The 27,042-nt window shown below is 37.5% G+C and overlaps 1 protein-coding gene across 10 annotated transcripts in view; it reads left to right on the forward strand.

Annotated features, from left to right (window-relative positions):
- PARD3 (par-3 family cell polarity regulator) overlaps nt 1-27,042 on the forward strand; it is a 669,864-nt gene that overhangs the window by 422,406 nt on the left and 220,416 nt on the right. For 8 of the 10 annotated variants that reach the window (XM_058297690.2, XM_058297692.2, XM_058297693.2 and 5 more), the window contains 2 exons: nt 4,609-4,759; nt 11,007-11,196. In XM_058297690.2, coding sequence (XP_058153673.1) covers nt 4,609-4,759; nt 11,007-11,196 — 341 coding nt within the window. Of the gene's footprint in view, nt 1-4,608; nt 4,769-11,006; nt 11,197-27,042 lie in introns of all 10 variants that reach the window. The other 2 variants (XM_058297689.2, XM_071215434.1) reach the window with 1 other exon arrangement.

Raw genomic sequence — 27,042 nt, forward strand, 5'->3', positions numbered from 1 at the left:
TGCTACGCTTCACCTTGACTCTCCCCTTCATTTCTCTTTTGTTGCATGGTCATCTTGCTGCCTGACTCTCTTGCACAGGCACTCGTTCACAACGTGGCCACTCAAGTGGGCACTTGGCTCACCATGTGGATACCCAGCTCACTGCGTGGGCACTTGCTCACCATGCAGGCATGCTTTCTTTTATTTTTCACCAGGAGGTCCCAGGGATTGAACATGGGTCCTCCTGTATGGTAGGTGGAGGCCTTAGCACTTGAGCCCCATCTGCTTCCCTAGCTTACATTTTTTAGAGAACATTTTTTTAAGTGTTGGCATTCTTTTTCATTATTTTGTCTTTGGAATACACACCGAAAGAGGCAGAGAAATTGACATCACTTGACACAAAGGACAAGTTTCTTGGGGACACTTAAAGAGAATGTGTGAGGGAATGGGGGAAACCACCTGGCATTGTTGCTGGAGCATTGAAAATAACTGTGTGGGAGAATTGTGCTGATTTTTAAAATTTTCAGGAAATTCTTATTTGTAGAAATTGCTATATTTAACATCGCTTCCAGTCATTTCATTCTATTTATGTTGGATGTGTTTTTGTAGAAAGCCTTGCTGTCGTACCAATAGAAAATATTATCTCAGGTGAGCTTTTGCCTTGGACCCCATCTAGAGGGATTTAGTTATCAAGACTACTTTAAAATGAATTCTCTCTCCAGGCTTAATCCTTTTAGAATGAGAAAACTGTATTAGAATAGGAAAGGGCCAAAGGCATCATTTATGATTCTCTTCATTTCATCTATTAAGAAATAAATGCAAAGAGGTCAAATGATTTGCTTAATAGTTGCTAGGCCAAGGTAGTAGCAAAGTAATTTAGAAGCAACTTGTCCACTCCTCTTCTGCATGGGCGTGGGTCTAATTGACTGTGATGGCATTGGGCAGGCAATTTATATCAGGCTGTAGTGTGCAGTAAAAGCAGGGGCTTCAGAATCAGGCAGAATCAGTTAAATTCGGACTCTGCCATATACCTGCAGAATGAGTTCGGTAACTGCAGGGTGACTTGGGGAGCATTTTTAATCTCTCGGATTCTATCTACCTCCCACCTAGGAATGTAAAGGGAATTAACCGTGCTCCTGTATGAAAGCAGAATTGGTAGCAGTATCCTAAAACTCCCATCTCCTCACCACTTTTCTCTAAAACGCAAGCCTGTCTCTATTAGCTGTTTTGTGTTCACCTGTCCTTTGGAGATTAGTATTTTCTATAATGTTTAAGTGTAATTTATGTCAAATTTGTTTTTATTTTACCATTGAGCTCTGCCTTCAGCCTTAAAGGCTTACTTCTATGCAACCTAGAATGCATCACATCTCTAAATCATTTTAAGGAAAATCTGAATCATTTAGTTTTTTCTCGGAATGAATTTATTCATCCAGTTATTCACCTGGTCCCTGCTCTCTGCCAGGCATTGGGGATAAATAGAATAAACCCATAAACTGAAGTATCGAATAATAAGATTGTGCCAATTACTAACTAGGACAGAGTTTTAGGTTTGCTGAAGGGGATAAGGGATGTATCCATGCCAACTTTTCAATGTTTATTGTAGAGATGGTGGGATACATTTTCTTTATGTGAAGGACATCATTTGACCCATGAATTGCATGCTTACAACAAAATGAGGTTTTACTAAATCTCACAGAAATTGCATTAGTGTTTTAAAAGAAACCAAGATTTTAACTTTTCCTAAGAAAAGAAGGCTATGCCAAGTCTGTAATGAAAAGCATTTTCATTGGCCATTGTCCAGTTTTTGGTATTAAACAGATTTTTTGTTATTTTCTGATTATAAAAGCAGTATATGATCACTGAATACTTTTGGAAAAGTTTAGTGAAATTATACCCTTTAAATTTTGAGGTGATTCTCAACTTATACCTTTGTAAATAAAATGAAAATAAATATCGATTCACATTCATCTTTTTATTCCCTTAGCTTATTTCTTCCTTAGGATAGTGGCCACAAAGGTGAATAAACAACTGATCGGAAATACAGGGTGGGGAGTGGGTGTAGCTCATTGGTTGAGCACCTGCTTCCTATATGCAAGGTCCTGTGTTCAAATACCTCCTTAAAATAAGTAAATATATATATGGTATTTTATTGGCCTGTGATGTACATTTCTAAATTGCGTTAGGGAAAAAAAGCTGTCATGTTACATACCTTCCAGTCAGGGTTCCCTCACGGCAGCCTGGAGCTAGGTTTTGTCTTTCACTGGTAGAAAGGCTTTCCTTCCCTGGGGCTCTAACTGGTGGTTCAAGCGCTAGAACCAGCCGGACCTGTGGCTGAATTAAGTTAGATTAAAGAACATCTTTGTACTTTGAACACCAAACACCAACAAAATGAAAATTGCGGTTTCTGTTTACATTGCTTCCTTCTGCTGATGAAGTGCCCTTCTAGTAAGGTTTGAATCTAAGGAGGCTGTGAGGGTGTGGGAGCTGCTGCTGAGGAGAAAGGCCTGTGCAGCCCTTCCCAGACCACCTCCCTCCCCCTTGCGCCTCTGCACTGCTGTCACAGCAATCTGACGTGTTTCTTTTTCTTAAACTTCATTTTTCTTTCAATTTAAAATATCCTCAAAAGACTTAAAACAACAAAAATGTGTACCCCAATCAGGTTTTTTTTTTTTTTAAGAAATTAAAAAGGCATTGTGTCTTCTGTTAAATATTTATGTCGTAGGCTGTTGATGTCTCCATTTAAATCTGTCTTTTGACATGCAAATTAGACAATGGTAGGGAGATAGGGGAGGTGGAGAGTCTTTCCCAGGAAAATGTTCCAGTGCAAGGTTCTTTCAGAACAGGCATCTTATTGTTTTTCTCTAGAGAGGCCTGCGTGGACTATTTTTTAATGGAATTTCTATTTGAATTTTATGAAATTTTTTCATAGTCTCAGGATATTTAGGGACTTCTCATGAAGGAACTTTATAAAAGTTTTATCATCTAGAAAATCACAGAGTTTTATAGTTGAATTAAATGCATTTGTTTGGTAAACTTGAGAAGAGGACATTGTTGCTGTCTTCTGATAAAATGAATTATTGTATAGCAAGCAGGCTATAGTCTCCTTAAGGCATGCACTCATTTTAAAAATTCAAACATATTTATTCTTCAATGTACAGGGTATTTGTTTAGTTTTTGTTGTTGTTGTTTTTAAGTCCCCATGGTGCCTTGGAGTTTAGGCCTAGTGTTCTCTCAGAAAATGTTCTTTTATTTCTTTACATCTGAGACCTTGAATATTTAATTTACTTTTCAGTAAAGCTGTCAGTTGTAATCTGCAATTAAAAAAAAAAACTAATAAAACAAATCCTCGTTTCACAATTTAAACCTTATTGAGTCTAATTCACTAGTGCTGGAGGTTTATTATTCTCCTGCAGTTTGACGTGCCTCCAATTGTAATTGTGTTGACCCTTCAATGCATTAAATCCTCCCCAGTGCTTATCAAACTGGGAGAGATAAGTCTACAGTTCAGAACTTCATTAACTATCTCATTTATATTAAACAGATGATAGCTTCTAACAGAAATAATAATTTATTCAGACGAAGGAACTCGCTACAGTTGTGGTTTCATTTGTTTGGAACGTGCAGCCTGCTGGCTCCCGCTTGGCTGTGCTGGGCTGTGCCCCTCTCCCTTCCCTTCTGGCTGTAAGCCAACACCAAAGTGTCATAAGGTGTTAGTCCACTGGGTGACCCTCAGAGCCCATGTTGTGAGGATTGTAGTTAAGTGTGCTTTGTTGCCCTGGAAGCAGGTTTGTTTTATGGCCTTACTAACATAAATTCCTTTCTCATATTCCATGAAGAATATGACTTAAAAGACGCAGCTGTTTGAAAGAATGCCTGGTATTATTTTAATTCATGCTTATAGAAATTGACCTTTATTCTCTTGCTTGGTTAGTAGATTGTGTATTTGTGAAATACTCATATTTTTGGTTGCTGCATTAGAATATTTGGATCTTCCATATTGTTCTCTATACTATCAAAGTGCTTATCTTAATCACTCAGCATCTCATACTTAAAAATTAAAGGAGAGAGTAGGATGATTATTCTTGATTTAAAGCAGAAGAAACTTAGGTTCAGTATATTTAAGATAACAGAGCTAATAATCAGAGTCTTTAGGTCTTGTAGCATAGGAAATAATTCCATCAAACACAAATAAAAACTCGCAGTATTAGGTAAGTTTACATACAGCAGATGTAAAATGTATGACTCAATTCAACTTCTGTTCTGATAAAGCATGCCTTGTGTAGAGCAAAATCTTGTAATAATGATCAGACTAACTTAAATTGGTCTCAACAGATACTAAAAGATTGAAAATATAAGCAATAAGAGATTTTTTTAAAAATCTTTTAATATACATATTTTTCCTCCAATGGTTGAAATCTGACAGCACTTCATGGGAGGCTCTGTGTAAAGTGGCTCAGAAAGTTGTTCATTAGGCAGAGCTGTCATCACAAATTATTTTGGTACAGGGTGAAAAGTTCTAGTTCATTTGGTACCCAGTTGGATACAGGCCTTGGGCAAGTTGTTAGAATCCCCCCATGCTGTTAAATGGACCTCTAGAACTGATTCTTTCTTGCCCCCTTTTCTCTATAGCTGAAGTCACCTGGGAGCCCCCCTGGACCTGAGCTACCCATTGAAACAGTGCTGGATGACAGAGAACGAAGAATTTCCCATTCCCTTTACAGTGGGATCGAGGGGCTTGATGAATCGCCCACAAGAAATGCTGCACTCAGCAGGATAATGGGTGAGTCAGGTAAACTCTGTTTATCACATCTTATTTCTGTACTTTCACTGGTTCACTGAGAGGGTATTAATGTAATATTAATGTGAAGAAGGCCCATCTTTTCAGGAGGAAAAATAACAGGTTCATTATAATCATTCAGGAAGCGTTAATGTGAAGAGAGAAAATCAATACATTGATTTGTTAAGTGAGTTTTAGATCCTGTAACATGTTGGGAGAGAAAAAGAAAGGGATCGTAGAAAAGTGCTTTCCAGTGAGCAAGGCATTCTTAGCTTGTTTGAGATAATAAGTGAAGCTGTGTTTAAAAAAAAATTTTTTTTTAATAGTTTATGCCAAGAAGTGGTTTATGCTAAAAGGGGAGGAAAACTATGGATGTATGTGTAGGAATATGTATATGTATGCAAAATATTTACATTTATTTGGTTTGTACTTAATAGGATGTTATTGTATTTTAGTTGTATTTCTAGTTTTTCAGAGCCTTAGCTTTAAAATCCTAAAACTAATTTTCTGCATCCTTTGTTTGGATTCACCACCATACTGTCTGCATGGCCCCCGGTGGGTAATGAGGTTATTAGCACTTGCTCTGCAGCAATTCAGCTTTCTACTAACAGATCCAGTTAATAAAGACTTGCTTTGCCACAGGAGTGGTTGGATTTACTGAGTTGCTCATCTTGGGATTAGCTTGCGAAGAGTTTTCAAATTTAAAACACAAGAAGCTGTTTTGATTAAAACAGCACCCGACATAAAACACTTTTATTGCTGGTATGTTTTTGCAAAGCTCTAATATAAAGTCAAACCCTAAATTTAACTCCATTTTGAGTATATTCAATGCAGGTTTAATACAATTCAAGTTTCAATTATTGAGCTCCATTGGAACAAGATTTTATTTTATTTATCATTGGATGTTTATGGAAAGCCTGCTATTGACAAGACATTGTGTATATACTTTTGCTGTAGATGCAAAGATGACTAAGAAACAATCATTGCCTTCAAGGAACTTTCCTGGGCATAATAGGACAACTATATAAACATTCTAGTAGAATTTTCAGTTTTCTTTCTCTAATCCTTCTGGTTTTCTAGTTTTCAAAAATTGCTAATTTCTCATTTTCCTATCTTGTTATACGTAGAACTTAGAGGTGCCAGCTCTCTGGCTTAACTTGGCCAACATTTTTCTTTTTGCCTGCTTGGCGTAAGTGAAAGGATGGGGAAGATCCTACATGTATTGAGCACCTCTTAGGTGCCAGGCATTATACATGGTTTATCACATTTAATCTTGCTTATTACTTATCATTGTCTTCACTGCTGTTGGATTTTTCCAAATGTTTTTGGCTCTGGTATTAAATTTTATCTTTGCTAAATACATTTTACTGATGAAAATTCAGTCCCCGTGAGAGAGTGTTTGTGTCCCTGGATCTGTGTGCATACAAAGTGATATGCTGTAATTTCCCCTTTATTATAGGAACATAGGACTTGCCATACTGAATCAGACCATTGATCCACCAGATCCTGTAACCTGCATCCTGCCTCCAATCCCTGATGCTTCAGAGGAAGGCGAAAAACTAAAAACTAAAAACCAAACAAACAAAAACGACCCTAAAACCCACCTAGTGACCTTTTGAAATGTTGAACATATGGGTTGAGAATTCCTTCATTTATTTCATAGACTCTTGCCCTGGTTTTGTTAGCCATGGTGTCATTAGTCCTCTTTAAGTTTGCATTATAGTTGATGTGGTTTCTCCTTCTCTCTGCTAGGGATATAATGAACTTTTAAAGCTCCAGATGCTTCCCCCAGGGCAATAATTTGCCTCCCAGCTATGTGCTTTGTGATGTACTGTGTGGGCTGTTTGTTTTGGGGCTAGCAGTGACAGACTGATTACTGTTTGATATGGGCCAAAGTGATATTGAAAGATCTGGATATTTTCTTAAGACAATTTTTTAATGTATTGTATTAGAAACTAGAGCTCCCTGGTAGCTTTATCTGGAGAAATGTGTAAGTTTAATTTGACTTCTTTTTCTTCGTGCAAATTTGGGAATTCCTCAATCGTTTTCAGTCCCTTTTCTAGTGTCATGGAATATACTGGAAATATAAGATATGTAAGATATTAGAGCATCGAATTACCACTAGCCTAAATGAAAAACAGTTTGTGTTTACTGATTTGCACAGTATTTGGGTACATGGAAATTTCTCAAATAGATCTTTTTTGGATAATTGTTGTCTTCTGTATGTTTAGAATAACTCCTGTGTAGGCACCCGTAGAGGTGGTGGTATTTTCTTCATGATCTGCTATGATTAAAAGAGAATTTGGTATTGAAATTCCCGCTGAATAAGTTAAGAACTGATTACTTTTATGAGAATAGGGAGAATTTTCATGTAGAGTATTCTTCATGTAGGACTCAAGACCGAAAGGAGCTTTGAGGCTTGCTGACCCACTTCTGTGGGAACATATCCGAGAAGATAGAGGAGCCTAAAAAATAGATTGAAAAGGGAAGCGGCATTAGAATTGGAAGAATGCCATCAACCAAATTTCCTACATAACAGATAAAGGACCCAACGCCCAAGATTCCATCATGATTTTCTTTTATTTGTTTTCTTTTGTTTTAGATGATTCCCTCTATAAAAATAGCCCTGTCAAGGGAATGTGGATATTACACAATGAGTGTCAGTGACGTCATTCTTAATTAATATCAGTTTTTAAAAATACACATCTGAAGCAAAAGACCTTCAATTGTCTCTAGAATATATTCCATCCTGACAACCCCAGTCATCTAAATATCAAAGAAGTTAATCCTTGAAAGCAAACTTAAACCACGTACACCAGACTGCTTATATTGTCTTCGGGGAATAATGAACCAATGAAATTAAGTAACTTGACTGAAGCCACACACAGCTTCTTTGTCTCTGAACCAAAATTAGGACTATGTTTTCTGAGTTGATAGTCCTACATGACTCAAACCTGAGCAGTCCCTTCTGCTTTTAGTGGAGTAGGTCAGAATTGTGACCCAAGGCAAGATTTCTCTGGCCATCATCTGTCTTGGCTCACTTTCCACTACCACTGATTTTAGAAGCATAGTCCTTGACATTCACCAAAAAGTCATCTGTAGTGAGTCTATATGAGATTTCTTCTTATACAGAAAATATTTTCCAAATTTTTGGATTATCTTAGCTTATAATTATAATATTAGGCATAGCTAATGAAACCGACGTATTTACTTTATCAAATACATCACAAGTGGACATTTGGGAGCATGGGAACTTAAATTTCTTCAAATTTTTTAACTGAAGAATTTTTCAGTTTAAAGCAAAAGCATAATCTCTTGTCTCCGTTTTACAATTCAGCATTAGTAATGATATCTTCAAACTTTTGTGATGAGTTTAAAAATAATTACCTTCAGAATATTTTCACCTTGTTAGATATCCAGTAAAGATAATTGGAACAGGAATGTTTTTCAGCATGAGTCAAATCACTGGCAAATTTTTCCTCACTTTATCTGTTTCTAGTGCCATGTGTAGTGTTGTACTCTATGTAATTTACCTATGAATAAATGTTTAGTAAAGAATTATTCTGTATCTCATTGTTTCACTTCTCTACAAGACATTGACTGGCATATGTCTCAGTTTATAGGTGTTGGTTAACTAGTTGGGGGAAAAGGAAAGTTTATCCATTAAAAAACAGATTGATGGCTTCACAAGTTATAGTTGTGATATGCCAAGTACTAGCAAGCGTAATTATGAAATTATGGTATTACCCAGGTAGAGCTTAGCAGAAAATGTGATGTTTAGTCGTCTGTTGCAAGAATACTCTCTGGGAGCAAGATCCAAAAACTATGTTCCTGTTAAACATGTTAAAAAAAAAAAAAAAGGAAACTTGATGGGAAATATGAATTCTTGACTCTTGTGATGTGTTGGGCACTGGAATCATGGGTGAAAAAATGCTAAATTGTTTTCTTATTGTTAAGGAGGTATCTGGCCATTTATTTGTGTATGAAATTTGGTTTACTTAGCTGTAAGATTTCTACTTAGAACAATTATATTGCAAAAAAGGTTATATGAAGAGTCATTCAGTGTTCCATTTTCTTAGTAGGCTGTCTCTCAGAGTATATTGTGTAAACCCAAAGTTAAGACTTTTAGTCTTTAATGAGACTTCAGTCTGAAAATGAGTACGTTAATAATTACACCATAATATTTCCTCCCATTAAATTATTCCTAGGTGAAGACTTGGCATGTAATGCTAAGTTGTCAGGAAAAATCCTGGTTTTGTAATTCTTTTTTAGAGGAAAAAATGTCTTGAGAAGTAGCATTTCTTTGGTTAATAGTACTATAATGCCCTACATTATTTATGAATAATATTGTATTGACCAGATTTCTGACTAATATCCTAAAACTAGAGTAGGAATAAGTGAGTGACTTGAATTCAGGATAGAAAAATAATAAAGTATAAATCTGATTTACATATTTATGATGAGTGCTCTTCAGAAGATATTTTTCACAGTTTGTCAAAATGGGTGTATCTGAAATCAAAGTAGAAAGTTTTTCTTGATAATATACTGAGTAGAGGCTTTAGTGAGCACAAAGAATTTCTACAATCACAGAGTAGATGGTGCTAAATAATGCATGCATTTGACATTTCTAGCAAGTTTACTTCTTGTAGGATACCCTGAAAAGATATGCAACAACTTAATTTTTACACCTTTTCCTGACATGTTTAGAAAAATATATACTTTGAAAAAAATCCTTCACACCTATTTATGCCAACCCAAAATTTCCAGTATCATGTTAAAACAAAAGTTATCATCCATACATGCTTTTTGAATGTTTATTTTTAAAATTAGATCCAAGGCAAATGTTAAAATGTTAACAAACTTCTTTTATATTGCTGTTGTACAATTTTAAAAAATAAATTCTAATAAAGGAAAAAATGCCCCCCATGTGAAATAAGGGTGGTGGTATTTTGGGAAAGTACACCAAGCCTTTTATTGGGGTGGGAACCCTATTGGACATAAAATGATTGTTGTGCCATCACCCTATAAGGTGGACAGGGACATTGTCCAGCCTCCCTTGCTTTGTTGGGAGAACTGAGCCTCATGTCCTATTTGATACCTGAAGCCATTTTCTGTGGACATGTCCTCTAACAGCACACCGTGTGGACCGAAGCCTTAACACATTCTTGCTCCAAAGAAGCATGGCACAAGATTTGGGAAGGAAGCTGAAAGAACTATTGGTGATTGTGAGGAAGAAGATGCATCATTTGGACCCCAGTTTTATTTTGAAGAATGCAGGGCCTTGAAACTTAATATGTTTATATCACAAGAAAGGTTATGAAATGAAACAGCCTATAGTACTGATCCACAAACCGGAGATTTTCCTAGCAGGAAACAGATCAGTCTACACAGTGATGTGTCCTTCCTTACGGAGAATAATATATTCTAATTGAATAAATCAGAATGTACAGGCTGCCCTGGAATGGCCTGAAGATCTTTTCACACTCAGATCCTGGTCTCTTCTCTTTGAGATCACTCCTGCCATTTCCCCCACGCCTCTGTATTCGAGGGAATATTCATCTTCAAGGGCCACCGGAATGCACTGTGGGTTTTTCCCCACCGTGTATTGTGTGATGATGATGTCGATGTCTAAAAAAAGTCATTTTATTTTTCTGGCCGCAAAATCACATGCATCACTCAATGCCCAATTCTGATTTTAACTTCCAAGATACCCAGTACTCTCCTGCCTCCAGCTACCCAGGCAATTACCAGCACTAGTGAATGCCATGGGATTTTTCCTCGCATTGCCTTTCAACTGTTTATATGTCTTTTTCCTTCAGTAAAGTGAGCTCTTTAGGTCAGAGATTATGTCTGACTTAGAGTACCTGTTCTATTCTAGACACCACATGAATGGATGGGTGAATGATTGATACAGGGCTGCAGTGCTTCCCTCTAAAATTCCCTCTAAATTTTTCAAATGTTAAAATTTGGAATCAAGGCATTTTGGGATCATCTCTGGTGTTAGGGAACGTAAACCCAGAAAAATTGCATGACCTGCCCAGCCAAAAGGTCCAGAGGTATCAGAGGTAGTAGATGGCCCCAGGTGTACAATCATTTATGAAAAAGAAATGTGCTAAATTCTATTTTGTTCTACCAGGTTGAACCAGGTTCTACCAGGAAGTTTAGACTTTTTCTAAGGTAGGAAAGTATTAATATTAGTACATGTAACAGATCAATGTCTATAATTTCTCTCTTTTTTTTTACCGGGCAGGTAAATATCAACTGTCCCCTACAGTGAATATGCCCCAAGATGACACTGTCATTATAGAAGATGACCGGTTGCCAGTGCCTCCTCCACATCTTTCCGACCAGTCATCTTCTAGCTCCCATGATGATGTGGGATTCGTGACCCCTGACGCCGGTGCCTGGGCTAAGGTGGCAATCAGTGACTCAGCAGATTGGTAAGCTCCAGGGCTTGAAACAGCAGTTGATTGCAATCACATTTTATGTTTCAATGGCTTATTACAGAGCTTAGTTGATAAATTGGAATTTTTTTTAAAGGCAGTGTTATGTTTCAACAGGATTTATATTCTTAATTATCACCTTTTTAGTAAAAGATACCTGCTTCTACCACCTCAGATAAACTTATTCAATTGTTTTAGCCTTTTAAGTGGTGTAATTGGTAATTTAGTCAAAACAACAATGACAAAACCACTAATAACCCAAAATCTCTACTCATTATTTAAAGTTTTGCTATTTTTATTAGTTATTTTAGATTGCTATTAATTTGATGAATTGTTTTTCTAGTAAATGAGTAAGTTCAAAGCAAATCCCTAAATTGACTGACAGATTATAAAAAATTAGATTAGTGTGACAAAGCTGATATTTGATATGTGCTGGGAGTGGAGGAGGTGTTTTTATTTTTAACTTAATTTTTTTATTGAGCATCCATAGACAATAAGTATATAGTATAAGTTGTGAAGTTACAAAATAAACATGCACATCATCATACAGGGCTCCCATATATCACCCCACCACCAACACCTTGCATTGTTGTGAAATGATTGTTATAGCCCGTATCTGACATTCGATTTATTTTTTCCCCCAACCCACCTAGTTAATGACACACTATAATAGTTTCATATACTTGTTATAGTTCATGAGAGAATGGTCTCATATTTGTTTAGTTAACCACAGTTCATCTTCCACCGCAGGATTCCCGGTATTCTGCAGTCCCATGCTTTGTACAATCCATTCAACACAGTCCCTCTTCCACCACAGGATTCGCACTGTTAACTAGGCCCGTGCTTTGTACAGTCCATTCAAAGTGTACCCTCAGTGGCTCTCATATTCATCACAGAGTTGTGCTGTCATCATCTCAGTCAATTTTAGAATGTTTTCATTATTTGGAAAGGAAAAATACCATACCCACTTATATTCCCTGTTGTCCCTTAGAATGGATATATCTTCTTTGCTGTTGCTGCAAAAATATTGCAATATTGCTATTAACTATAATCCGTCAGTTACATTAGTTGTAGTTTTCCCATCTATCACCACATACTTAACACTTCGTAAAGATATAAAGATAGAATATTTTTATACTTATACTATTAACCACAACCTTCGTCTACCACCTCAATCTCCATGTTACACAGTCCCTACATTATTCTCTAGCTTTCGTTCAATTAAAATGTTACATTCACAGACTACCCCCTTTCAGCCACAATCACATTTATAAATCAGCTGTGTTAGTTTTGCTCACTATAATGTAGCACCAAAAACTATCTTCATTTCCACACTTTCATAATAAATCTAATTAAAAATTATACATACATTAAGCATCAGCTCCCATTCAGTTTCCTAGTAACCTACCTTCGAGAGTTTACCTCTGTGAGGTTATTCATCATTTTAGTTCATATTAGAGAGACCATATTTTGTCCTTTGTGTCTTATTTCACTCAATATAATGTCATCAAAATTCACTCACATTGTCATATTCATCCCGATGTCATTTCTTCTTACAGCTGAATACTATTCCATCGTATGAATATACAACATTTTCTTTATCCATTCATCAGCTGATGGACAGTTGGGTTGTTTCCATGTTTTAGCAATTGTGAATAATGCTGCTGTGAACATTAATGTACAAATGTCAGTTCCTGTTCTTGCTTTCAGTTCTTCTGAAGATGTTCCTACTAATGGGATTGCTTGATCGTACAGCAGTTCTAATTTAGTTTCTTGAGGAACTGCCATAAAACTGTCTTCCACAGAGACTGCACCATTTTACAATTCCACCCACAGTGAAGGAGTGTTCCTATTTCTCCATATCCTCTCCAGCACTTAAGGTTTTCTGTTTTGTATTAATGGCCACTCCATCATTTGTGAAATCATATCTCAGTGTAGTTTTCATATGCATATCCCTAATAGCTAATGATGTTGAACATATTTTTCCTGTGCTTTTTGGTCATTCGTATTTCCACTTTGGAGAAATATCTGTTCAAATCTTTGGTTCATTTTTAAAATTGGGTTGCTTGTCTTTTTATTGTTGGGTTGTATCATCTCTTTGTATAACAGGGATATCAAATCCTTATCAGATATGTGGTTTCCAAATATTTTCTCCCATTGATTGGGCTGCCTTTTTACTTTCTTGAAGAAGTCCTTTGAAATACAAAAGTGTTTAAGTTTGAAGAGGTCCCATTTATCTTTTTTCCTTCATTGCTCGTACTTTGGGTGTAACATTTAAGAAATCACCACTTGCCATAACAAGATCTTGAAGATGTTTCCCTATGTTTTCTTCTAGGAATTATATGGTTGTAGCTTTTATATTTAGGTCTTTGATCAATTTTCTGAATAAGATGTGAGATAGCAGTCCTCCTCCTTTCTTTTGGATATGGATATCCAGTTCTCCCAGCACCATTTGTTGAATATATTCTGGCCTAGTGTCTCTGTTGCAAATGAACTTTTTTCCTGACTTCTCCTCAGATTGCTTATTAGTAGTATGTAGAAATGCTTCTGATTTTTGCATATTAATCTTGTATTCTGCCACTTTGCTAAACTTGTCTATTAGTTCTAGTAGCTTTGTTGTGGATTTTTTTTTAGATTTTCTAGATATAGGATTATGTCATCAGCAAATAGTGAAAGTTTTCTTCTTCCTTTCTTATTTGGATGCCTTTTATTTCTCTTTCTTGGCTAATTGCTCTAGCTGGAATTTCTAGCACAATATTGAATAACAGTGGTGATAGTGGGCATCCTTGACTTATTCCTGATCTTAGCAGGAATGTTTTCAGTCTTTCTCCATTGAGTACAATGTTAGCTGTGGGTTTTTTCCTATATGGACTTTATCATGATGAGAAAGTTTCCTTCTATTCCTATCTTTTGGAGGGTTTCCATTAAGAAAGGATATTGGATTTTGTCAAATGCCTTTTCCACATCAATTGTGATAATCATTACTAAATGATTATTACGTGATTGATTTTCTTGTGTTGAACCACCCTTGCATACCTTGGATAAAACCCACTTGATCATGATGTATAATTCTTTTAATGTGATGTTGGATTTGATTAGCAAGTACTTTGATGAGATTTTTGTATCTCTAGTTGTTAGAGAAATTGGTCTATTATTTTCTTTTTTTTCATGTTATCTTTATCTGGCTTTGGTGTGAGGGTGATATTGGCTTCATAGAATGAATTTGGTAGCCTTCCCTCCTATTCTATATTTTGGATGAGTTTTAGCAAGATTTGTATTCATTCTTTTTTTTTTTTAAGATTTATTTTTATTTATATCTCTCCGCTTCCTCCCATTGTCTGCTCTCAATGTCCACTCACCGTGTGTTCTTCTGCGTCCGCTTCTATTATTAGGTGGCATTGGGAAATTGTGTGTCTTTTTTGTTGCATCATCTTGCTGCGTCAGCTCTCCATGTGTGTGGCACCGCTCCTGGGCAGGCTGCGCTTTTTCCAGGTGGGGTGGCTCTCCTTGTGGGGCACACTCCTTGCGTGTGGGGCTCCCCTACTTGGGGGACGCCCCTGGTTGGCACAGCACTCCTTGCCCATGGCAGCACTGCGCATGGGCCAGCTCACCACGTGGGTCAGGAGGCCCTGGGTATCGAACCCTGGTCCTCCTATATGTAGGTGGACGCTCTATCAGTTGAGCCATGTCCACTCCCCTGGTATTCATTCTTTTTTTTAATGATTGGTAGAATTCACCTGAAGCCATCTGGTCCTGAGCTTTTCATTTTGGGGAGGTTTTTCATGACTGTTTCAATCTCCTTACTTGTGATTGCTTTGTTGAGGTCTTCCATTTCTTCTACAGTTAGTGTAGGTTGTACATGTGTTTCTAGGAATTGTCTATTTCATCTACATTGTCTAGTTTGTTGGCATACAGTTGTTCATAGTATCCTCTTATGATCTCTCTTATTTCTGTGGGGTCAATAGTAATGTCCCTCCTCTCATTTCAGATCTGCTATTATATGCCTCTAATATATTTTTAATCCCTTCCATTGTTTTTCATTCCCATAAGATCTGTTACTTTTCTTTGCAAACTTCCAAATTCTTCTTTGTGTTCAACCAGTGTTGTCTTAATGTTCTCAGTCTCTTTAGCCATCTCATTCAATATATTAAGGAGATTTGCTTGGATTACTGTGATTACTTGTCTCAGATCCTTTGTTTTATCTGAAAGGTTAATTTGTTCCTTTGGCTGGGCCATATTTTTCTGTTTGTTAGTATGGCTTGTAATTTTTTGCTGGTGTCTTGGCATCTGATTTTTGTGTGTGTTTATTCTGTGCTCAGTTTCTGCCTTTAGCCTATGACTTTCTTATTTGTTGGCTTTTTGCTGAAGTTTCCTCTGTTACTCCTCTGTGAATGGTAGTCTGTTCTGCTTGTTTTTTATTTGCCTCTGCATATTTTTAATACTCCTTTTGCCTTCTCTCACTGCTATTTCCTGGAATGCTAATTTTAGTAGAAGTGTCTGCCTGGAGACCACCTTCCCAGCTCTAGTTTCCCAGTCAAAACTGGCTCAGGAACCTAGGAAGGGCATGTAGAATGATTCCAGTGTGCTTTGGAGAAGTCATCCCTAAAGGCCTCCAATCCTCTGTTTGATGTCTCCCCCAGTCTAGGCTTTTGTAAAGAATTCAGCAAGTTGCATTCTTTAGCCAGTTGTTCCCTGCTGCCCTAAAGTTATTCTATGCCTTTAATTCTCAGCTGACTTAGCCCCTGGTGGGTGCATGGTTGAGGCTGAGGTTGCCAGCCTACCTGGGATGAGACTGTTGCACTTCTCCCAGCCCCTGAGATCTGAGTTCTCTGATCAACTGTCACCCCCTGCCCAGGGTGGGCGAGGTACTGTACCTGCACTGTCTGGTTCCTCTCCTCTGGGGCACCTTGGAAATGAGAGTACAGCAGCCCTTCCAGGGGGGCGGGGTGAACTTGTCCGCACTGCCCATGAGAGGGTGCACTTCCTCTCTGTCCGGGGGTGCTGGAGCCCAGTGTGCAGCAGCCCTTCAAGGTGAGCTGGGCGAGTCTGCCCCCACTGCCTGCCAGAGAGTGCACACTTCCCTCCTTACAGGGGGCGCTGGCCCAGCTGGAATCTGCCTATTCTGCCCAGAGAGAAGTGTTCAAGGTGCACCCAATTTCCTCTGCTGCTGGGTGGGTGTGAGGGGGGGCCTAAACAGGGGCTCTCCCAACTGGGCCCCACTGGTTCTGATCCCTCCTGCCCTGGGAGTGGGGGGCTGTACTTTTCAATCACTGCTGCTTCCTGCCCCGCCTCCTGCCCTGCCCAAATGCTGCTGGCTTCTCAGTGGCTTGCACAGGTTTAAACCTCAGCTGTGCTCAGATTGGAATCCAGGTACCAGATTTGCCAAACAACAGCTGTAGTTGGTGCCACGTCCTTTCTCCCCTGCTTTGGGGAAAAGAGTCTCTGCCTCCAGCTGGACAGTGGGTCCCGAGGTGGCCCGCCTTGCATTGGGGGCTGGACAACTGCCTCTGCAACATGGAGGAATCTTCTCACCAATCTTCACTGTACGTGGTCAGTCCCCCCCCACCTGCTCTTCCCTGGATGGTGCATTGTGTTCTTCTGGTCTCCAGGGTCCCCCAAAGAGTTGATATGGAAGGATCCAAGCTGCCTTGAGGGATGAGCAGCTTGTTGAGCTTTCTACTCTGCCGCCATCTTGGCTCTTCCCCGGAGGGAGCTTTTTTGAGGTTTACTTTTTCAGAGTGCTAAAACTTAGATGGTTTAAAATGCTATTTTCTTGCTTCTTACCGAGAGACTTTGGGGACAGTCTGTGCTCTTTTTCAAAATAGAAAGGTTTGGTATTATTGAACCAATGTGCGGTACTCGAATGTGAATTTGTGCCTTAATTTGCATGCCTATAATTATGTGCATCAATAAGCAAAAAGAAAGGGCCCTTTTAGGGATGCCCTCTTAGGAATGCCCTCCTAAGGTCGTGCTGATAATTAACGCAAACCCTGTGATGCATTATACCAGGATTTTCTTATTGGCCTTTCTCTGGGGTCTTCCATGAACACATCAGCAAAATTATATTTAAATATTGTGGCATCGTTCCTTTCTTACGCATCCATTTCTACTTACTACTTTTCCCTAGACTTGGCATCAACATTAAATATTCAATATGAAATACCTTGGGGACTGATATTTATTTGTCGTAACATTTTCATGATGATCTTTTATTTTAAACAAATCAATTTTATTGATACAGTCCATTCAAAGTGTACAATTAGTGTTATTGTCAGTGTCACATAGTTGTGTATTCACCACTTCTATTGTTAGAGCATTTTAATTATTTCAGTAATAATATAATAATAAAAAATCAGACAAATGAAAAATTCATCACCTCTCAATCTCTCTACACTTCCCCTGCTGTACATTAACTGCTATTCCAGCTCTTCTTGCAGTTTTTTAAAATATATTTTTTACTGAAGTGTATCCTTCATACAGGAACATGCATAAACAATAAGTGTATAGAAAGGTGAACTTACAAAACAATTATGCACATGTGTGAAATTCCCATATAATACTCCCTCACCAACATACCACACTATGGTGGAATATATATTATAGATTATGAGATAATATCATCAGACCATTACCACCAACCATGGTATACATTTTGCATACTTTTTCCATACCCCCCCATTATCAACATAGTATATCTTTGGCAGAATACTATAATATTGCTGTTAACCACAGTCCATAGGTCATACCAATTGTATTTTTCCCATGCTTCTCCACATTTCCACCACCCTGCAATAGTGATGTACATCTGCTCTAGCTCACAAAAGGACGCCCTTGCATCTGTACCATCAACCCACAATTCTCATCCACTTTTAGGTTCAGTGTGTTATTCGGTCCCAAGATTATTCTCTAGCTTTCTTTCAATTGATATTTACCTCCCCAGACCATCCTTTTCAGACACAATCCCATTTATAACCCAGCTGCTACTCACTATAATCTGTTACCATCAACTCTATCCATTTCCAGACTTTTACAGTCAAGTTGCTTAATGTATGTAGAAGTTTTGATTATCAGTAATTTTTCTCACCCTTCTCTTATATCCTAATACCCTATACTATAGTTTTTAACTCCATGTATGTATTCTTCACAGTTCTTATTAATGAGACCATGCAATATTTGCCCTTTTGTGTCTGGTTTACTTTGCTTAGCATAATGTTTTCAAGATTCATCCATGTTACCTCATGTGTCTCAATTTCATTTTACTGCAGCATAGCATATATATCACATTTTGTTTATCCATTCATGGGTTGTTGGACATGTGGGTTGTTTCCATCTTTTGGCAATTGTAAATAATGCCACTGTGAACACATCAGTGTGCAGATGTCTGTTCACGTCATACTTTTAGTTCTTCTGGCTATATTCCTAGTAGAGGAATTGCCAGATCATATGGTATTTCTATATTTAGCTTCCTGAGGAAATGCCAAAGTGTCTTCCAAAAATGCTGAACCATTTTACAACCCCACCAACAGTGAAGGGGTGTTCCTATTTCTCTACATCCTCTCCAGCACTTATTGTTGTTTGTTTTCTTAATAATGGCCATTCTTTGTGGTGTTAAATGATATCTCATTGTTGTTTTGATTTGCCTTTCCCTAATAGCTGGTGATATGAAACATTTTTTTCATGTGCTTTTTGGCCATTTGTATTTCTTCTTTGGAGAAGAAATAAATACAAATCTTTTGCCCATTTTCCAATTGTATTGCTTGCTCTTTTATTGTTAAGTTGTGTGACCTTTTTATATAGAAGGGAAATTGAACCCTTTTCAGATTTGTGGTTTCCAAATATTTTCTCCCATTGAGTGGGCTGCCTTTTCATCTTCTTAATGAAGTCCTTTAAGTTTGAGGAGAACCATGTTTTCTTTTGTCACTCATACTTTCATTGTAAGGTTTAAGAATTCACCACCTACCACCAGGTCTTGAAGATGTTTCCCTACATTTTCTTTTAGGAGCTTTATGGTTCTTGCTTTTATATTTAGGTCTTTGATTAATTTTGAGTAAATATTTATATAAGGTATGAGATAAGGGTCTTCTTTCTTTCTTTTGACTATGGATATTCAGTTCTCCCAGCACCATTTGCTGAATAGACCATTCTGCCCCAGCTGGGTGGATTTGACAGGCTTGTCAAAAAGTCTGTTTCTGAACCATCAGTTCGGTTTCATTGGTCTATGTGTCTATCTTTATGCCCATATCATTCTGTTTTTTACTATTATAGCTAGGTAATATGATTTAAAGTCTGGAAGTCAGAGTCCTCCAACTTCACTTTTCCTTTATAGGATTTTTCTGGATATTCAGGGTCTTTTACCTTGATAAATTTGAAAATTATATTTTCCATTTGTTTAAAAAATGCTGTGGTATTTTCATTGGGTTTGTATTGAATCTGGGTATCAATTTGGGTATAATTGACATCTTAATGTATTTAGTCTTCCAGTCCATGAGCATGGAGTATTCTTCCAATTACTTAGGTCTTTTTAAATTTCTTTTAGCAATGCATTGTACTTTTCTGAATACAAGTGCTTTACATCCTTGGTTAAGTTGATTCCTAAATATTTGATTCTTTTAATTTCTATTGTAAATGGAATTTTTTCCCTGACTGCCTCCTCTGATTGTGCCATTACAATTGTATAGAAACACCACTGATTTTTGCATATTGATCTTGTATCCTGACATGCTACTGAAATTGTTTATTAGCTCTATCAGTTTTGTTGTAGTTTTTTGGGACTTTCTAGATATAGGATCATATCATCTGCAAATAGTGAAAGTTTTACTTCTTCCTTTCTGATTTGGATACCTTTTATTTCTTTTCCTTGCCTTATTGCTCTACTAGAACCTCTGCACTGTGTTGAATGAATAACAGTGGTGACAGTGGGCATCCTTGTCTTGTCCCTGATCTCAACAGGAAAGTTTTCAGTCTTTCACCATTGAGTACCGTATGAGCTTTGGGTTTTTCATATATGGCCTTTATCATGTTGAGAAAGTTTCCTTCAATTCCTCTCTCTTATAGTTTTTTTTTTATCAAGAAAGGATGCTGTATTTTGTCATATGCCTTTTCCGCATCAATCTATAAGATCATGTGGTTCTTCTTCTTTGATTCATTAATATGATATATTATGCCAATTTATTTTCTTGTGTTGAATCACCCTTGCATACCTGGTATAAAACCCACTTAATCATGATGAGTAATTCTTTTAATGTGATGTTGGATTCAACTAGCAAATATATATTGTGGATTTTTGCATCCATATTATTAAAGAAGTGGGTCTGTAATTTTCTTTTTCTCTTGCATAGTTTATTTTAAAGCAGTTTTATTGAGGTATATTCACATACCATAAAATCTATACGAAGAATATAATCAGTGGCTTTTTGTTTAAACCCAATTTGTGCATTTATCACCAAGAAAATTTTAGAATTTCATTACTCTGAAAACTCCACATCCCTTAGCAGTTACCTCTCAATCCCTCTAACCTTCCACAACCCTATATAACCATTGATCTAATTTCACCTATATAAATGGATTTATATTTACATATTAAATAAATAGAATCATATAATATGTAGTACTTTGTGTCTGGTTTCTTTCACTTAGCATTATGTGTTTTTTTTTTTTTTTTGGTCTGATATTAACATCTTATAACATTAACATACATCTGTTCAGTTTCAAAGAAAAACAGTCTTATATATGCAATATTACCCATATTCCTATTTCACGTGAGGTTTTACTATGCTATACATTCCCATGTTATCTTTTTTTAACTTTCCTTTTAGTAATTTACAAGACCTTAGACTTTCACTTTCAACCACTGTCATAATAGCACGACTAGTTACTAACACTTTAATGTGCTTTCAGCTTTTCTATTCATTTCCAAAGATTAACACACATCCTTTTTACAAATTATGTTAACCCTCAGCTTTCCATTCTCTAACCACATTCTATTTTTTGGTAACCATATTCAAGTTTTTAACTCCTTAAGAGTTCGTAATAGTGCAGTCAAACAGTATTTGTCCTTTTGTGTCTTGCTTACTTCACTCAAAATCATGTCCTCCAGGTTCATTCACATTGTCATATATATTATGACTTTATTTCTCTTACAGCTACATAATATTCCATTGTGTGTTTATACCACAGTTTGTTTATCCACTCATTGGTTGATGGGCACCTGGATTGTTTCCATCTTTTGGCAATTGTGAATAATGCCGCTGTAAACATCGGTGTGCAGATGTCTGTTCATTATCACTGCTCTCAGTTCTTCTGGCTATATACCCAGTAATGATATTGCCAGGTTATGTGGCACATCTAGTCAACTTCTTTATGGACTGCCAAACAGTACTCCACAGCGGCTGTACCATTCTACATTCCCACCAACAGTGAATAAGTGTACCTATGTCTCCACATTCTCTCCAACAGTTGTAGTTCTCTGGTTTTTAATAGTGACCATTCTAATGAGTGTGAAATGATATCTCATTGTAGCCTTGATTTCCCTAATTGCTAGTGGTGCTGAACAATTTTTCATGTATTTTTCCACCATTTGTATTTCTTTCTGGACAAAAGTCTATTCAAGTTTTTTGCCCATTTTTTAATTGGGTCATTTGTCTTTTTATTGTTGAGTTATAGCAACTTCTTCTGTCATAGATGTTAAACGCTTATGGGAAACGTGATAAGGGTTCCAAATATTTTCTCCCATTGAGTTGGCTGCCTTTTTACCCTTTTGACAAAGTCTTTTGAGGTGCAAAAGTGTTTTAATTTTGAGGAGGTCTCATTTATCTATTTTCCTTTTGTTGCTGGTGCTTTGTTGTAAGGTTGAAGATACCACCACCTACCACAAGATCTTTAAGATGCTTCTCTACATTTGCTTCTTCTAATTTTATGGTCCTGGCTTTTGTATATAGGTCTTTGATCCATTTTGAGTTGATTCTTGTGTTGGGAATGTGACAGGGGTCCGCCTTCATTCTTTAGGTTGTGGATATCCAGTTCTTCCAGCACCATTTATTGAAGAGCCTCTTTTGCCTCATTAACATGGACTTGGTAGGTTTGTCGAAAACCAGTTGGTCATTCACCTCACCAGAACTGAAGGTTTATTTTTGGACTCTCAGTTCTATTCCACTGATCAACGTGTTTATTTTTATGCCAATAACATACTGTGTTGAGCACTATAGCTCTGTAATATCTTTTAAGATCAGGAAGTTATATTCCTCCCATATGTTGTTCTTTTCTAGAATGTTTTTGGCTATTCAGGTGCACTTTCCCTTCCAAGTGAATTTGGTAATTACCTTTTCTATTTCTGTAATGGTCGCTGGCATTGCATTGAATCTTTAAATCAATTAGGGTAGGAATGACATCTTCACAATATTTAGTCTTCCAGTTCACATGGAATGTCTTTCCATTTGTTTAGGTCTTTAGTGATGTCTTTTAGCATTGTTTTGTAGTTTTCTGAATATAGGTCCTTTACTTCCCTGGTTAAATTGGGATTCCTAGGTATTTGTGTAGTGTTGTTGCTATTGTAAATGGAAATTTCCCCCTGATTTCTTTCTCAGATTGTTCAGTACTAGTGTACAGAAACATTATTGATTTTTGCATGTTCTGCCAATATGCTGAACTCATTTATTAGTTAAGTACCTTTTTCATAGACATTTCAGAATTTTCTAAATATAAGATTATGTCATCTGCAAATAGTGAGAGTTTTATTTCCTATTTTCCTATTTGGATGCTGTAGCAGTTTGATATGGTTATGAATTCCAAAAATAGATATTGGGTTATATTTGTAATCTGGTCTGTACCTGCGGATGATTGAGTTATGATTAGGGCTTTGGTTGGGCTATGTCATTAGGGTATTGAGTCCCCACAAGGGGTGGGGACTCACAGAATAAAGGCATGGCAAAGGACAGAGTTGAGGGATCTTAATGTTGGAGTTTTGATGTTGGAGTTTGATGCTGAAGTCTTAAGCTGGAGCCCTGGGGAAAGAGACAGAGCCATTCACCTAATAGTCTACAGCTGACCTTGTGGAGAGCGGCAAAGCCTAGAGAGCCTTGTAGACTAGAGCTGACCTTGCAGAGAAAAAGAGAGGAGCTGAGCCCAGAGGATCCCAGGAATCCTGAACCCTCACAGATCTTGGCAGCCATCTTGCTCCAACAGGTGGAAATAGATTTTGGTGAGGGAATTAACTTATGATTTATGGCCTGGTATCTGTAAGCTCCTATCCCAAATAAATACCCTTTATAAAAACCAACCAATTTCTGGTATTTTGCATCAGCACCCCTTTGGCTGACTTCTACAGATGCCTTTCATTTATTTATTTTTGTCTAATTGCTGTAGCTCAGGGTTTCTTAACCAGGGTTCTCCCCTTCTGGGGGGTTTGTGGAAATATTTCAGAAGATCTCTGAGCTTGAACTGAAAAAAAAAAAATCGTCTATCTTCATTTTCTCTGACCTCTAACTGAAATCTAGCATTTCCTTCATTTATGAATGAATGCAATAAATTATAGTAGTATTCATTTCATATCACATTACAGTTACTGCTTATCTCGAAAAATTGCTTATATTCATCTGTGCTTCAAAATTGCAGTAGTTGTTAGACCCTATGCTAGTTGAGTGTCTTAAAATATCTACCCTATATTCTGAGAAAGGGTCTGTGGTTTTCACCTGACTGGCAAAGGAGTCTGTAGAACAAAAAAGGTTAAGAATCCTTGATATAGTTAGAACTTCTAGAACAATGTTGAATAACAGTGGTGACAGTGGGCATCCTTGTCTTGTTCCTGATTTTAGAGGGACTTTTTAACCTCTCCCTCTCTGGCTGTGGGTTTTTCATATATGCCTTTTATCATATTGAGGAATTTTCCTCCTTATCTTTCAAAATGTTTTTTTCAAGAAAGGTTCCTGGATCTTGTTGAATACCTTTTCTGCATTGATTGAGATGATCATGTGTTTTTTTCCCTTCAATTTGTTCATGTGGTATATTATATTAATTGGTTTTCTTATGTTGAACCAGCCTTGCATGCCAGGAGTAAAGCCCACTTAGTTGTGTGTATAATTCTTTTGACATACTGTTGGATCGTATTTGCAAGCATTTTGTTGAGAGTTTTTGCATCTATGTTCATTAGAGAGATTGGTCTGTAATTTTTTTTTTTCTTTTGTATCTTAATCTGGCATTGGTATTAAGGTGATGTTGGCTTCATAAAATGTGTTTGGTAATTTTCCTTTTTTTTTTTTAATTTTGGGGCATAGACATTTACGACTGTTATTTCTTCCTGGTGGATTGTCCCTTTTATTAATATATAATGACCTTCTGTATCTCTCAACTTGTTTGCATTTAAATTTGTTTTGTCCAATATTTGTATAGCTGTCCCTTCTCTTTTTGGATTACTCTTGGTGTGGAATATTTTTTTCCAACATTTCACTTTCACCTGGTTTGTATTCCTGGGTTTAAAGTGAGTCTTTTTCAGGCAGCATATGGATGGGCTCATGGTTTGTTTCCATTCTATCAGCCTGTGTCTATTGATTGGGGAATTTAATCCACTCACATTCATTGATATTACTGTAGATGCATTATTTACTTCCACTATTTTTATCCTTTGGTTTTCATGTGTCATATCTTCTTTTCATCTGTCTTTTATTCTTTTTGTTGTCCTTTCTGCTATTCTTTGCTTCTTCACTCTTCTCCGAGCAGCTCTCTCCTTTTTCTTTCAGAATGTAAGGCTCCCTGCAAAGGTGGATTCTTTTTTATAAACTCTCCTAGTTTTGTTTGTTCGTGAATATTTTAAAATCCCCTTCATATTTGAAGGACTGTTTTGCCAGATAAAAGAATTCTTGACTGGCAATTTTTCTCTATCAGTATTCTAATTGTATCATACCAGTGTCTTCTAATCTCCATGGCTTCTGATGAGAAATTGCACTAAGTCTTACTTGGCATCTCTTGTATGTGATGGTTTGCTTCTCCCTTGCTGCTCTCAGAATTTTCTCTTTATCTTTGACATTTGACATTCTGAGTAGTATGTGTCTTGTAGTAAATCTCTTCAGATTCATTCTGATTGGATTATGTGGTGCTTCTTGAACATATAACTTCATTTATTTCATGAGTGTTGGGAAATTTTCATCCATTATTTCCTCAAATACTCTTTCTACCCCTTTTCCCTTTTCTTTTCCCTCTGGAATTCCCATAACATGTATGTTGTTGTGATTCATGTTATCATTCATCTCCCTGAGCCCCTGCTCAATTTTTTCTATTCTTTTCTCTCTTCAATTTCAGCTGTTCTGTTTTTGGTATCACTTATTTTTTCTTCTATCATTTCAAGTTTGCTATTGTATGTGTCTAATGTGCTTTTGATCTCACCTATCATGTTTTTCATTCCCATCAGCTCAGTTACTTTTCTATTCAATATTTCAAATTCTTTGTGTTTGTTCAGTGTCTTCTTCTTTTTTTTTTAATTAATTTTTTTTTCCTCTCCCCTTCCCCCCCACCCCGGTTGTCTGTTCTCTGTGTCTATTTGCTGCATCTTCTTTTGTCCGCTTCTGTTGCTGTCAGTGGCACGGGAATCTGTGTCTCTTTTTTGCTGCATCATTTTGTTGTGTCATTTCTCCATGTGGGCAGCGCCATTCTTAGGCAGGGCGGCTCTCCTTATGGGGCGCACTCCCTGCGCGGGGGACACTCCTGCATAGCACGGCACTCCTTGCGCGCATCACCACTGCGCATGGGCCAGCTCCACACAGGTCAAAGAGGCCCGGGGTTTGAACCGCGGACCTCCCATGAGGTAGATGGATGCTCTAACCACTGGGCCAAGTCCACTGCCTGTTCAGTGTCTTCTTGATGTCCTTTGTCTCTTTAGCCATATTGTCTTTCAACTCATTAATTTGATTTTAGAAATTTGTATGAATCTCATTGATTAGTTTTCTCAAATCCTTTATCTCATCTGGGTCTTTCTTATGTTCCTTTGCTTGGGCCATTTCTTCCATTTTTGTAGTATGGCTTGTAATTTTTTGCTGATGTCTTGGCTTCTGATTAGGATGGTGAGTTTACTCCATTGCTCAGTCTTTCTTTTTTAGCGATTTACTGGCAGAAGACTATATTATTGCTGTCTTTGATTCTTTTTTCTAGCTAGTCTAGGTCTTTTAGGATTGTCCCTGTTAGTTGCTGAAATCTGGGTCCTGACCCAGTAATGGGTTGCAGACCCACTTCCAAGGGGGGGAGGCTATAAAGGTTGTAAAATCTCTCTCACGAATTTACTTTTAATTTCCTCACATGCACTTCCTTATTCCGCCAGCAGATGGCGATCTTTGGTAGCTCTCTCAATTCAAAGGCTGGTCGGTGCCTGTTTGCTGAAACTGGACTAGGATCAATGTGACAGAGTTTCCTGTCTGAGGTTAAGAGTCTCGCAAATCAAACTTCCTCCCAGACAGTTCTCCAGCCTTTACTCTTTTCCCAGATAGGAAATAATTCTACTGTCCTCTGTGTCCTCAACAACCAGTCCCGGTTGTAGGGTTGTAGGGTCGGATCTCTTTAGTCCTGCGCTGACTCCCAAGACAAACAATGGCATGGCCCCACCTGGCCTGAAAGGGCTTGGAGGACACAGCAGACCAAATCTGTGGGTCAGAAACTGAGTCAGCCTTAGGCCGTGTCCCTCTCTCTCCTGTTTCCTGGGGAGGTGGATCCCTGCAGCCCCCTTTGTCTGTAGCTGGAGAATTCAGTGCTTTCTAAAGTCAAGAATCTTTCCCTGTGCCCCTCTTCTGGGCACGTTCAACCTTCCCTGGTGTCCTACACTCTTTTTTCCCAGGCTGTTCTGCTAGTCCTCTATTTTTCTGTGAG

Source organism: Dasypus novemcinctus, chromosome 5 (genome assembly GCF_030445035.2).
Source record: "Dasypus novemcinctus isolate mDasNov1 chromosome 5, mDasNov1.1.hap2, whole genome shotgun sequence".
In the NCBI taxonomy this organism is placed as follows: domain Eukaryota; kingdom Metazoa; phylum Chordata; class Mammalia; order Cingulata; family Dasypodidae; genus Dasypus; species Dasypus novemcinctus.